The 12,417-nt window shown below is 41.8% G+C and overlaps 1 protein-coding gene across 1 annotated transcript in view; it reads right to left on the reverse strand.

Moving 5' to 3' along the window:
- Positions 1 to 200: 200 nt before the first annotated feature.
- LOC143319096 (uncharacterized) overlaps positions 201 to 12,417 on the reverse strand; it is a 44,966-nt gene continuing 32,749 nt past the window's right edge. The window contains exons 8-10 of the mRNA XM_076727689.1: positions 733 to 803; positions 369 to 582; positions 201 to 208 (exon numbers count right to left, since the gene is read on the reverse strand). Of these exons, the coding sequence (XP_076583804.1) occupies positions 201 to 208; positions 369 to 582; positions 733 to 803 (293 nt within the window). The remainder of the gene's footprint in view (positions 209 to 368; positions 583 to 732; positions 804 to 12,417) is intronic.

A 12,417-nucleotide genomic window follows, 5' to 3' on the forward strand; every position in this document is an offset into this window, starting at 1 on the left:
TAACAAGCTGATAACGGTCTGAGACATTGGTAAAAGTTATCTGAGAGCTCAAACCTTTTTGAGTGCTTAAACATTACTTTTTGTATAGTGCTGCTTTCTTCTTTTCTCTCTCTAAAATTGTACAAAAAAAAAAAAAAAAAAAATGTTGAGGATATTTCATCTTTAAAATTATGACTTCTGGAGATCAGTCAATTTTCTGCTCACTTAACTATTCACAGTAACAGAAATTTTGAACAGGGCAGCACAAAATTTTGCATACCTCGGTTGCTATTAATTACATACTGATGTCAGATAAATGCAGCCACTATGATATGTGCCATTGTCAGGTTCTCTTGAATTTTCAGATGGATAAATGTGGAACCCCTCACATGTTTGCAGGTCATGTTTAATGATAGCAGTTAGGACAGGCTCTGATGATAGCTTCCTTTTGGTCCACAGCAGGGTCAGGCCTGCTTCCCGGAAGTCCCGATGGGAACAGTAGATAAGAGGGTTCAGACAACAGTCTAGGTATGACATCACTGATGACAGTGTCCTTAACCAATCAGGTGCTGGTGACAGGTCCATCCTGCCCAGCAGGATCAGCTAATCAGTCAATGGAGAGAAAGAAACAAAGACAGTCTATGAGAGGACAAGTATTTGTTCACTTTGAGGCTTTTACATTTGTGCACATGCAGTTACAATATCCCATATATTGTTTCATGTGTATTAGTAATGACTGGGTGCGTGTGTCACCTCAGACACAACAAAGGGAGTGTAGCAGAGCATGTAGGAGGCCACCAGCAGAGGAGTAACGGCAGACAGATCTGCTTCATTGTCACTGAGACAAACAAGATGGAGGGAAAAGGAAGTTACACTAAATTTGTTTATATGTACAGAGAATTCCCTTCTTAACATGGACACTCAACCTTCTTATTAGCATAAGCTGACATTTTAAAATAGCTGTTCTGACCAACTGTCCACAACTCAAACAAATTCAGTCTATTGTCATATCTGACAAAGAAAAGCCTCAAATCCACACACCTGAGATTCTTGAACCAGTATTTGCCATTTTTGCTTGAACAATGACTGAAATAGTTAATTCTAACTATTCAAGTAATTGACTAGTTGCAGGTGTAGTCAGTTCTGTGTAAGTTCAAGTATAACTTTTGACTGCCAGACCCTGAGAAAAATGCATGAGCATTTTTCATCAGCCAAACAATAGATATTTAATAACTACTTGAAGCACAATGACATATAAAATAGCATACATATAAAATAGCACAAGGATGTCACATTTCCCCACAATTTATTCATTAAAGAGTTTTAGTGTAATTCAAGGGATTAGTGTGTTCAGTACATGTACAAACAAATCTTTGACACCATATGTTTAAACTGAGCTGACTATACTGAATCACCAATTGAACTGACCAAATCAGTAGCTTTTAACAATGAAATTCATCATTGGTGACATACAGTGCCATTGTCAGATCAGCTCTGATTCACATGTCACTGCCTGATCAAATGATTACTAAAAGGCTGCGAAAGCCACGGAAACAGTACATTATGTGATTATTCTGTTGCAGATAAACAGCGTGCATATACGTGCCATTCCGTTTTTAGCTGAACATAACCACTGAATGGGGAAAAGACTGAGCTTACTCCCAAACTGAGGACAGGCATCAGAATCAGCATAGAATGACATGTTTTATGGACAGTGATGCATTCACCTTGTCATGCAGCAAACAGTTCTTTGATGATGTTTTGTCATGCCCCTCATACAGATGCATGAGGTACCCTCTAATGTCCGTATGAGATGTTTGCCAGAAAATCATTCTACCAGAAAGCCTTTTTAACACCTGGTTAACATTGTGAAAATGGTCACACTTTGGTTTGATGTGGGCACCAAAACTACTTGATTAGTTTACAAAAAGATCATGGCCTGTGTTGTAAATTGCATACAACACAGTGCTTTCTAAATCAGTATACTGCATACTGCATACTAAATGAACTATTTAGTATTTAGTTACTTTACCCTAACCCTAACCCTGTGCCATTGCCAGCAAACTGTTCACACTGAAGTATACCCAGATAAGATGGCTGGTCTCACCCAGCCAGCAGCTCCAAAAATGTCACAGCAAATTTCCAAACAGGTGTTATTTGGATAAACTGACCACATATTGGCATTATGAATGGTTAATTATTCCAAGAAAAAAATGTAAAACTTAATGAAGTGACATGTTAACAGCATTTAGCATTTTTAGACTCAAAATGTCCGACACTGTGAAGTCAGAAGAGACATATTGCATGGTGGGGCAGCTGAGTGTGTCCAGTAAGCTCATGCTGCACACTCAGAAATTCTTGCTTGTCTAGTTTACAACCCCAATTCCAAAAAAATTGGGTTAAACGTAAATAAAAACAGAATGTATTAATTTGCAAACAAACTAGTTTTACTGACAATGGATTCACAAAGTAGAACCAGCCCATGTAATAAGATCCTTTATACAATCGTTTTTCACAAAGTGGTGAACCTTGCCCCATCCTTGCTTATGAATGGCTGAGCTTTCCCAGGATGTACCCAATCATGATACTATCATCTCTGACCACTGAACCTGTTTATGTTCCAAACAGATGTTTTTTGAGCATTTCTTAACATTCCCAGTATTTTTGTGAGGACAGTGGGTTCATAAATGAGGTAACCCCTCTTATATATGGGTTACTATGCAGCAGTGTGGTGTAATTTTTTCAGGAAGTAATTCATGTATTGTTTTCTTTTATCGTTTTGCTTCATGGCATTGTTTAGTTATTGATGTTTATTGTGCTCCAGTTTTGGTACACAGGCATAGTGCATTAGAGCAGTGTTTCCCAACCACTGTGCCGCAGCACATAAGTGTGCTGTGAGAAATCGTCAGGTGTGCCGTGGAAGATTATCCAATTTCACCTGATTGGTGCTCTAAGGCTTAGGCATCATTACCAACATTTGTTACAAGGGGGTGTGCACTGCTTAGTCAGTTCGTCTGTCTGGAGTAATAAACAGAATCCAGAAATTGAATTGCAGTGCTGCAGTGATGGTGGACAGACGTGGCGTGTGTATGTTTGCAGGTAAGCAGGCATAAAGTATGTCATTAATGCACACTTTTAAGAGGGAGATAGTCACAAGTACAGTGGGAAAATTGTCTCTTTATTCCCACAAAGTATGTTTCAGCATAAGTCGAGTTGCTGTTAGCCATGTTAGCCTTGCAGCAAAGTTAACTTTTACCTGTGGCATTGGGACCCTTTGGCAGTACATGTGAGCAGCCTGTGTACGAAATGCCTTGTAACATAATTGGTAAAGCTTTGGAAAACAATAATTCACAGTGTAATTTTCTTATTACTTTGTTAATAGTTAAATAGGTGGGAAAGGAAAGAGCATGTTAACAGAACCCTCACATTGTAGCGCAGTGCTGTAATGTGGTGTTAACAACAATGTGCTATCCTGTTGTGTGGTAAAAAGTTTTAAGACACACAGAGTCTTTATTCAGCAATGCAACATTTTGTTGCCCCTGTCCCATCTTGTTTGAATTTTTGAGTGGTGATGCAATAATGTTTTTTTAAAATCTTCATTGTTTTACTTCCTTTTTTTAACATGCATATTAATATATTAATTATCATTTAAACAGTGTGCTTTTTTCAGTTTTAATTTGCAAAGCACATTAAGCTGTGCATTGTGTGTTTGAAAGGTGCTATATAAATAAAGTTTATTATTTATTATTATAACAACAAAATGTGTGAACTACGTAGTCAGCGACTTTATAATGTCCATGTTTATGGGCCATACAGCCACCCACCTACTTTAGAGGAAAAACATAACCAGAAACTACCTTGTCAAAAAATTCACACAAGTTATTCATACTCTGTTTCTACTCATTTATACCTTGTATTTTAAACACTAGACACAAGATACAGAGAAGTGTCTTAATTGCATCCATCCATCTGTTTTTTTTTGTTTTTTTTTTGTCAGTTTGAATGGAACTAGGTGAGCAGTTTCCCTCTGTCTTCAGTCTTTGTGCTGAGCTATGCTAAGCAATGCCTGCATTTATCTTTGTACCGGATACACGGGGATGAAACTGGTACGGGTCTTCTCTCTTGAACCTGCATAAGATGACAAGCTATACAATTTCCAAAAATGTTGAAATGGACCTGCAAAGTTAATTGAAAAATGCCAACCACAGCAACATTTTCAAAATGTCTTTTACAATTTTTTGGTTTAGTTTCATACTTGATTTTCGTCTCATATTCAGCACCATACAGCATAGATAACAGCTCAATACTAAACCTATAGCAGCTATAAAATCACTGGTCTAAACCTGACCTGGGTCCATGGCTTAAAAAAGGGGAGTGGAACCTCTGCCCTCCAGTCCATATATAACCTATGAGATCCTTTGATCTGGCCTGTGAGGCAACTCATCCATAAAGAAGCAATAAAAGAAAACAACATTAAATAGTGCACTAACAGGTTTTTCTCAGTGGTAACTGAACACAACACACACATACGGTTGATATCACATCAATGCATCATGGTGACTGTCAACAGAAGTAGATGCAGAGTGTTGCACAGCTGAGAAACTGGAACCTTATTCAGAAGAATAAACTCCCAGAAAGACAACGAACGACTTTGTGCTTTTTAACACAAAATTGCCAGAACCTCTCCAGAGCTGAATCTTGAGCTCCAACCAGCTTCTAAGCTTTCAAATATGACACGGTGGAACAGTGGTAACACCTCACAGCTAGAAGGTCCCGGGTCCAATTCCTGCTTGGGGCGCTGTGGGCGCTGGGGGCGTGTCCTCCACCATGCCTCTGGTGCCTGTTGCCCTTTATCGAGGAAAGGGGCCTTTCTGTGTGGAGTTTGCATGTTCTACCCATGTTCACCTGGAGTATCCTCCATAAAAAAACCCCACTTAAAACATGCAAGAAAATCACCACCTGACCGAATGGTGACAATAAGGAACTGGGTCCCTGGGCGCCGCTGTCGGCTGGCAGCCCACCGCTCCTGGTCTGCCTCTGAGGAAGGATTTCCAGGATGGGTTAAATGCGGAGAAATAATTTCATGGAAGCATGGCATGTGCATGTTGTCATTGTTGTGTGTTCACCGAAGCATGGCTTGTGCATGGTGTGTCGTGATTAATAAAGTATACTTCTTCTTCTTCTAATCTGAAGCCAAATTAAAGCTTTGGCAAGCAAAACTGGAAAGAAGTAACATTGTGCATTTTGCTACTCTGTAAGAACAAAAGCCTGCTATGGCATCTGAGTGAGTGAGTGTGAGTGTGAAAGCTCCTTCAGGCATTCTGAACATGAAAATAAACAAAAGGAATTTAATATTTTAGCCACACGTTTAATGTGGAACCATTTGATGTGCTTGAGAACTGAGAAAGAAGAGATTGAGATCCCTATTCCCCTGTTCACTTGAACTGTAAGTAAAAGGACTATATCATCCAGTCCTAGAATGATAATAGAAGACACATTAGATTTTGTTGCACACAAGTTGGAATGATGATTGAATTTAAGCTGCTATTGTTGTAATCAATAATGAAATTAAATTATAGGAATGAGAGTAATTAAGAATTGAAATATGATCAAGTAAAAAGTGTTTTAAACTTAGCTAAGCTGATTAAAAACAACTCATGACTTTTGGTGTGGAGACACGAGTCATGTATTATTCCATTATTGGAGTGAGGAACATCAAAAGAGGAAGTCACATAGTCCACGATCTAAGGCCTATGCCAAGCATGCCAAAGGCTCATGCTTGGTGGAAATGATCAAAAAAGGGCACATGAAGTTGCACAAAAAATGACGCAGTTTGGTGTGCAAAAATGTGTGCAATGGAGAGCAGGGAGCCAGAGAGTATAAAATAGCCATCAAAGGAGAGAACATTGTTCTTTTTCTTTCGCATGCTCAACCTCAAGCCAACTTAAGAGAAAGAGTATGTGAGCAGCCTGACATCGCAAAGAAGGACTTAGAAATTCTGCAGTCAACACAAGAGGACAGAGCATAGGAGGACTAACCATTTTCCAAGTTGTGGATTGCAAATTACTGTCACAACTTTCTTCCACTCACTCTGCTACTGTGAGGATAGCATTTTGAAATGACTTAGAGACTTTGGATGGGGTCATGAGTTTTCTTCTAGTTTCCATTCCTCAGCAGGAAGAGAAAAGTTGTACAGGCTAGTAAACTGATCTCTTCCTCTCTCTAATAGATGATTATTCTTTCAGCTTTAGCTTTTTACATATATAGAGTTATATATATACTATTTGATGGCTGGTAACTGAACCCAAGTCGGGAGTGCTATCAGAGGACATGAGGTAGGCACCCACACTCAAAAAGATGAAATCTCACTCGTCGGTTTAATAAATAAATTAAAACTGACAACAGTAAATAAACAGCAAATAAACTGAGTCAGTTCTGCTGTTTCAACAAAATAATGTGTCTTGTCAGGTTTACTCAAGGGCTGTTTGTTGAGTCAATGCAACGCTTTTAAGCAAAATGCAAGTCTTTCCAAAAGTGAAGTAGATTGTCCCTCTATGACTACCGAAGTGCAACACCATTTACAAGTTCAATGCACCTCCTGCCCAGCCGCCAACTGCACCATGAAGGAATGTCATGCTTACTAATTGATTCAGGTGGAGTCCACTATCATCCTTTGAAATACTGGTAAAAAAACTTTTTTGTAGTGGTTTAATGTACATATTTTATATAAACAATTAATATTTGCTGGTTTTGGGGTTCTGTAGTAATGTTAACACTCGAATCTCTCTCAGATAACTTTTGCAAAGTAAGCTAACGTTACAATTAACATAACGTTAGCTAGCTAAGTTCTGTTTCATTAGGAGAAACTTTCGTCAGTAACCTGATGTATTCATGCGTTGTCATTTTCATATGCCAATTTCCGTGACATTGGTTACAGTGTTTAATGTAGCCAAACGCTCCTGCTAGGTAGTTGAGAATGTCCACTCTAATTCCAAAGCATTGCGCTGAAAACCGTGTTAATAAAATCTTTACAGCTCTTGCACTTCATATGGGCAAGGTTTTGGGGTCGAAATTTGCCATCTGACAAGCTTTTTGAGATCCTTGAAACCTTTTGTGTTACACAAGTTTAACGCATCATGTGGAAACATTTGCAATAAAAGTATAAAATCTCATGTTTGCGTGGCTTTCCCTATATTTCCTAAGAATGTCTGAAATATTGCCTAACCATTACACCTCTTCCCTATGATCTCACAGGAGTTGCAAAAACTGTAGAGCTGAAAGTTGTATTTCATTCATTCATTGATTCATTCATCTTCTATACCCGCGTATCCCTTTCGGGGTTGCGGGGGGCTGGAGCCTATCCCAGCTGGCAAAGGGCGAGAGGCGGGGTACAACCTGAATCGGTCGCCAGCCAATTGCAGGGCAACATAGACAGACATACAGACATACAACCATTCACACTCACACTCACACCTATGGACAATTTAGAGTCACCAATTAACCTAATGAGCATGTTTTTTTTGGTCTGTGGGAGGAAGGCGGAGTGCCCGGAGAGAACCCACGCATGCACGACAAGAACATGCAAACTTCACACAGAAAGGCCCTGTCTGACCCAGGGATCGAACCAGCACTACCTGCTGCGCCACCGTGCCGTGATGAAGTTGTCTCTCTTTTACTAAAATTGGAAAACTATTTCCTTGTTCCAAGCACAGCAATTGACAAACTGCTTTCAGAATTGCATTATTTGATAGGCTGCGCATCTGTGCCTATAACAAACCAAGTCATTCTATATACCCTTAAGAATCACAACCTCTGTGTAGACCAGCTGGTCATTCAGGAACTGACCATAGCATTAACTTCATTTTGACCCTCTGTTAAAAGCTCTTGCAAAGGATGGCCCATTAGCTACCGCTTTCAAATGCAGACAGTATTATAGGGAACACTTTGACGTGATTAACCCAATTGAATATGTACTTCAGTCCCAAACAAAGTAAACTGCTGTAATGATTTCAGTATGAGAACATACTGAAATCATTACAGCAGTTACTCAGGCAGAAGGATATACTCAATAAAGTTGTTATAGTGTAGTATACAGTTATGCAGGACAACATTCAGTGAATGAGGAGCAGTATAGGTGTTGTCGAGATAGTAATCACTTTAGAAACAATGAGTTTTTATCAGGTGAGGAATGCAAAAGGAAGAAAACTTAGGAAACTTGCCACCAGGTTGTCATTCATCACTCTCCTCAATGTATTTTGTGTTGTTATGTAAAACTGATGACGTGAAAACCTTTGGCCATCAGAAATTATTTCAGCCTCTTTTGCTTTAGGGTAGCAGGGGGTGTTAATTGATCATCTAGGAACATTTATTAAAGGCAAAGTTGAGTGTTTAGTGGCAGATAGCCTTGGAGCTCATGGATTAGCTGGTTTTGTGGAGAGTTTCTCTGGAGATGCATCATGTACATGTAGCAAGTGCAAGTGAGAAGGGGGTAGCTTGTTGTGGTGTGAAAAATACCTGTGTTGAGTAAAAAAACCACATGGTGGCAGTGCACACGAGAATTGATGTTTTTTAAGATTGATACCACCAATTGTTGGAAAACTGATACCTGAAGATGAGACTGGCAACTCATACTAGACTTGAAGGATATTGTTGATCTGGTCATTTGTCCTATCCATACCAATGAGTCAATTGCATACTTGAAGAGTAAAATATCAGAGCACCGATAGAGGTACCAAGAACTTTTACCAAAAAGAAAAGTGCTGCCAAAACATCACCTTCTGGAACATTATCCAGCAATGATTCACCACTTTGGTCCACTTGTTTTGTTGTGGACAATGAGATTCAAATTCGAATGAGTTAGGCACACAAACTGCTTAAAAAACATTACACTATCTTTGGCCAATAAACATCAGCTTATGATTGGCCATAACATGCAGTCATCAAGCTGTGAACAACCCTCTCTGGAGGTTGCACGAGTCTCAATAGTACCCTGAGGATGTAGCACATAGTCTTTGTTGATAGCAAAAACTACAGAAATGGCATGATAATAGCACATGGATCAGTTGGTGGCCTGCCACTCTTTGTGTTTGGAAAGATAAGTTAGTGTTCATAGTGAAAAAAAAAAAAAGTTCATGGTACAGGGAACAATACCAGGCCTTTGAATTGGATCCATCTCCAAAGGCCGTGTCTCTGATTGAGTTGAATGAACTGAAAGATCGTTAGCCCCTGTCTAACTACAAAATTGGAGCTCTTCAGATGGTTACTTTGAAAAGATACACACCCGATGGTGAAATGTGCATGATGTCACCTTCTTTAGAGTACAAATGGTGACATCACCTTGGCACCAGAGACCACCCAATAGCTGATGGCAAGTTCAGTACCCTACCTTTTACCATTAGATGTCAGGCTTCACTACAGATTTGGTTTGGGGCTTTAGATGATAAAAACTGAAAGTTTTAGGAACATGGTCAAAAAACAAATGGCACAGTCAAATATATTTTTGTGTAGTTTAATGTTAATGAAACAATACAATACAATGTATTAAGTTTACAAATTTTCATTATTAAAACACTTTGCTTCAGTAAAGACTTCACTGATAAAAACTCACTGGTTTATTATCAGAGTTTCTGAAGACAGAAACCTGATCAGTCCAGTTTACTCAGATCCAGGCTCTTTAGACTGAATATGCGCGTGAAAAACGCGCATGCGTCGCGTCGGCGTTGTGTCTCTCCGCCATACACCTCTGTCAAAAACTGTCTTTTTTATGAAATTTTAAGCAACTTTTTTACGTCATACTTTTTAGAATCTTGTTTCTTTTTAACTACTCCTCCTAACCAGAGAAACAATTTTAGTAATCAGACGCCGTGATCTCAGGTAAATTAAACTAGCTGAGCACAGCTCAGCTGGCCATGGCTCCACTTACCTCGCCATCCGGCTGTCAAAGCTGTTTCGCTCTCGGCAAGAAAATCGCCGAGCTGGAGCAGAGGATCTCCACTCTGTACAAAATCCAGGAAGCTGAGAGACACCTGGACACGATCCTCTTCGGCCTGGCTCAAGTCTCTGCCACCAGCAAAGAGCTCGAGGCCACGGCACCGAGCGGTGGAGCGGGTTCCACTCCACCCGCTGCTGCTTCTGCCCTGGCCGCTGCTACTGCTGCCCCGATACTCGGCTCTACGCAGGTCGCGGCTACCGCACCGGCCGCTGGTTCCGCTCTATCCGCCTTTCCGGAGGACCCCTGGTTCCAGCTCGGGGCTAAACCCAAGGTCCCAGTCAGCTCCACTCCTTTACACCCGGACACCTGGGTGGTTGTCGGCGATCGCAAAAAGAGGGAGAGGCCGTCACGTCACACTCCCACAACCTGTGACATCCAGCTACAAAATCGCTACGACATCCTGGACTCACTCGAATTTCCACCACTGGCTGGGAACCTGGGGCCTTCTCCTTCACCTCCCAGGATTTTAAACGATTTCAGCGGATCTCCACCGCTCCCGCCTGTCCCGGTGAGCGCACCTGGGCGAACCACTCGCCCCACACCCCGCCGAGCACGGCTGAATTTCACCCCGGCTCCGCGGGGCTCTTCTTCTGTCGGCCCTCCATCATCTGCTCCTACACCGAGTGCACAGTCCCATCCTCCGCCACTGACGGCCGGTAGCGCTCAGGTCGCTGGACATGCCACTTTGAAGCCTCATCGGTCCACATCCCGGTCCACGACAGCCTCTGCCCGACGTCGGATCCTGAAGGAGGCCGTGCTCCGGCGCTCCGGTGGTCTTCCTCGTCCGGACCCAGTGGGGAATCCCTCTCCCAGGCTTGGCAAAGCATCCTCCACACCGCATCCGTCTGTCCGGACGCACAGTGCAGACCACGGATCATCCAGCCACAATCTCCACCACCTCGTCCCCTCTTCCCTCCAACCACTTTAGTAGTGGGTGATTCAATAACCCGGGGAATTCGCTTTTTCAACGCAGCCACTCACTGCTTTCCAGGAGCCACAGTCCCGTTTATCCTGGAGAAACTTCCGGGTCTGCTGCGGTCACTCCCAGCCTCCATCAGCCGCATCTTAGTACACGTAGGCTGCGTTGACACCGCTCAGACACCGTCTGAGCTGATCAAAAGGGATTTTAATAACCTTTTTAGCTTTTTAAACAACTGTGGTAAGTCCATTTTTATCAGCGGTCCTCTTCCCACACTGTCCCATCATGGAGCATGGCGCTTCAGCAAGCTCCTCTATTTGAACACTTGGCTACAGTCCGCCTGCAGAGCTTTTAACGTTGGTTTTATTGACAATTTTAACCTGCTTTGGAACCGTCCCTCCTTTTACAGGGCCGACGGAGTTCACCCCAACAGGCTTGGCAGCCAAATGCTAACGTCTAATATTCACCACGCCATCCAGTATGCCCCACGAGATTGACTGTTTACCTGTCACACCCCCTCCCCAGATTCTTCTTCTCCGCCTACACCAGCTGTTCATGGCACTATTGCACTCCCTAGCCTCCCCGACAGTCCACAGTTGTCACTACCAGCTAAACCGGACAATATTCCCATACAAACCATTACAGGCAGACGTTTTCCCCAGACTCATAGACAGAGTGCTTTTAACAGAGACAACCTCGTACACCCGGACATTTTATCTCCCTGTGGTCATACGCGCACGTTCAGCACTAACATTAACCTGGCAGTGCTGAACGTGCGCTCTCTTTTAAACAAATCTTTTATCATAAATGACCTGATTTTAGACAACAAGTTAGATGGGTTACTTTTAACAGAGACATGGCTTGGCACTGAGGCACCAGTGGTTCTCACCGAGGCATCCCCACCAAATTTTAACTTTTTATTCTCCACCAGGGGAGGCAAGCGAGGAGGTGGGACTGCATCAATTTTTAATAATATTTTAATGTCAAAGGAAGTTTATTTTAACAGCTACTCATCTTTTGAGTACCATGCCTTTGTTTTTAGCAGTCCTCCTGTTCTCTGTATCACTGTTTATAGACCACCCCATCATTCCACTGCTTTTATCAGAGAATTTTCAGAGCTCTTATCAATCATACACACCTCTTATAATAGAATTTTAATAACTGGCGATTTTAACCTGCACGTGGATAACACCTCGGACTCACTGTCCAGAGAATTCTTGAACATTTTAAATTGCATGGATTTTAACCAGCACGTCACACAGCCAACTCACAACAGAGGACACACCCTGGACCTGGTCATAACCTACGGCCTCTCCACTAGTGTGTCCTCTGTTGTTGACCTGGCTGTGTCCGACCATTATTGTGTGTATTTTAACATCGCCAGTTTTAACCATCATGATGCCCCGGTGAGAACAGTGAGGAAACGCCACCTAACTTCTGAGGTGGCTGCAAATTTTATTGAGATTTTACAGAGCACTCCTGCAGAAGTTTTACCTGCACCCTGTGATTTCATTGTTGACAATTTTAA

Source organism: Chaetodon auriga, chromosome 4, assembly GCF_051107435.1.
Source record: "Chaetodon auriga isolate fChaAug3 chromosome 4, fChaAug3.hap1, whole genome shotgun sequence".
In the NCBI taxonomy this organism is placed as follows: domain Eukaryota; kingdom Metazoa; phylum Chordata; class Actinopteri; order Chaetodontiformes; family Chaetodontidae; genus Chaetodon; species Chaetodon auriga.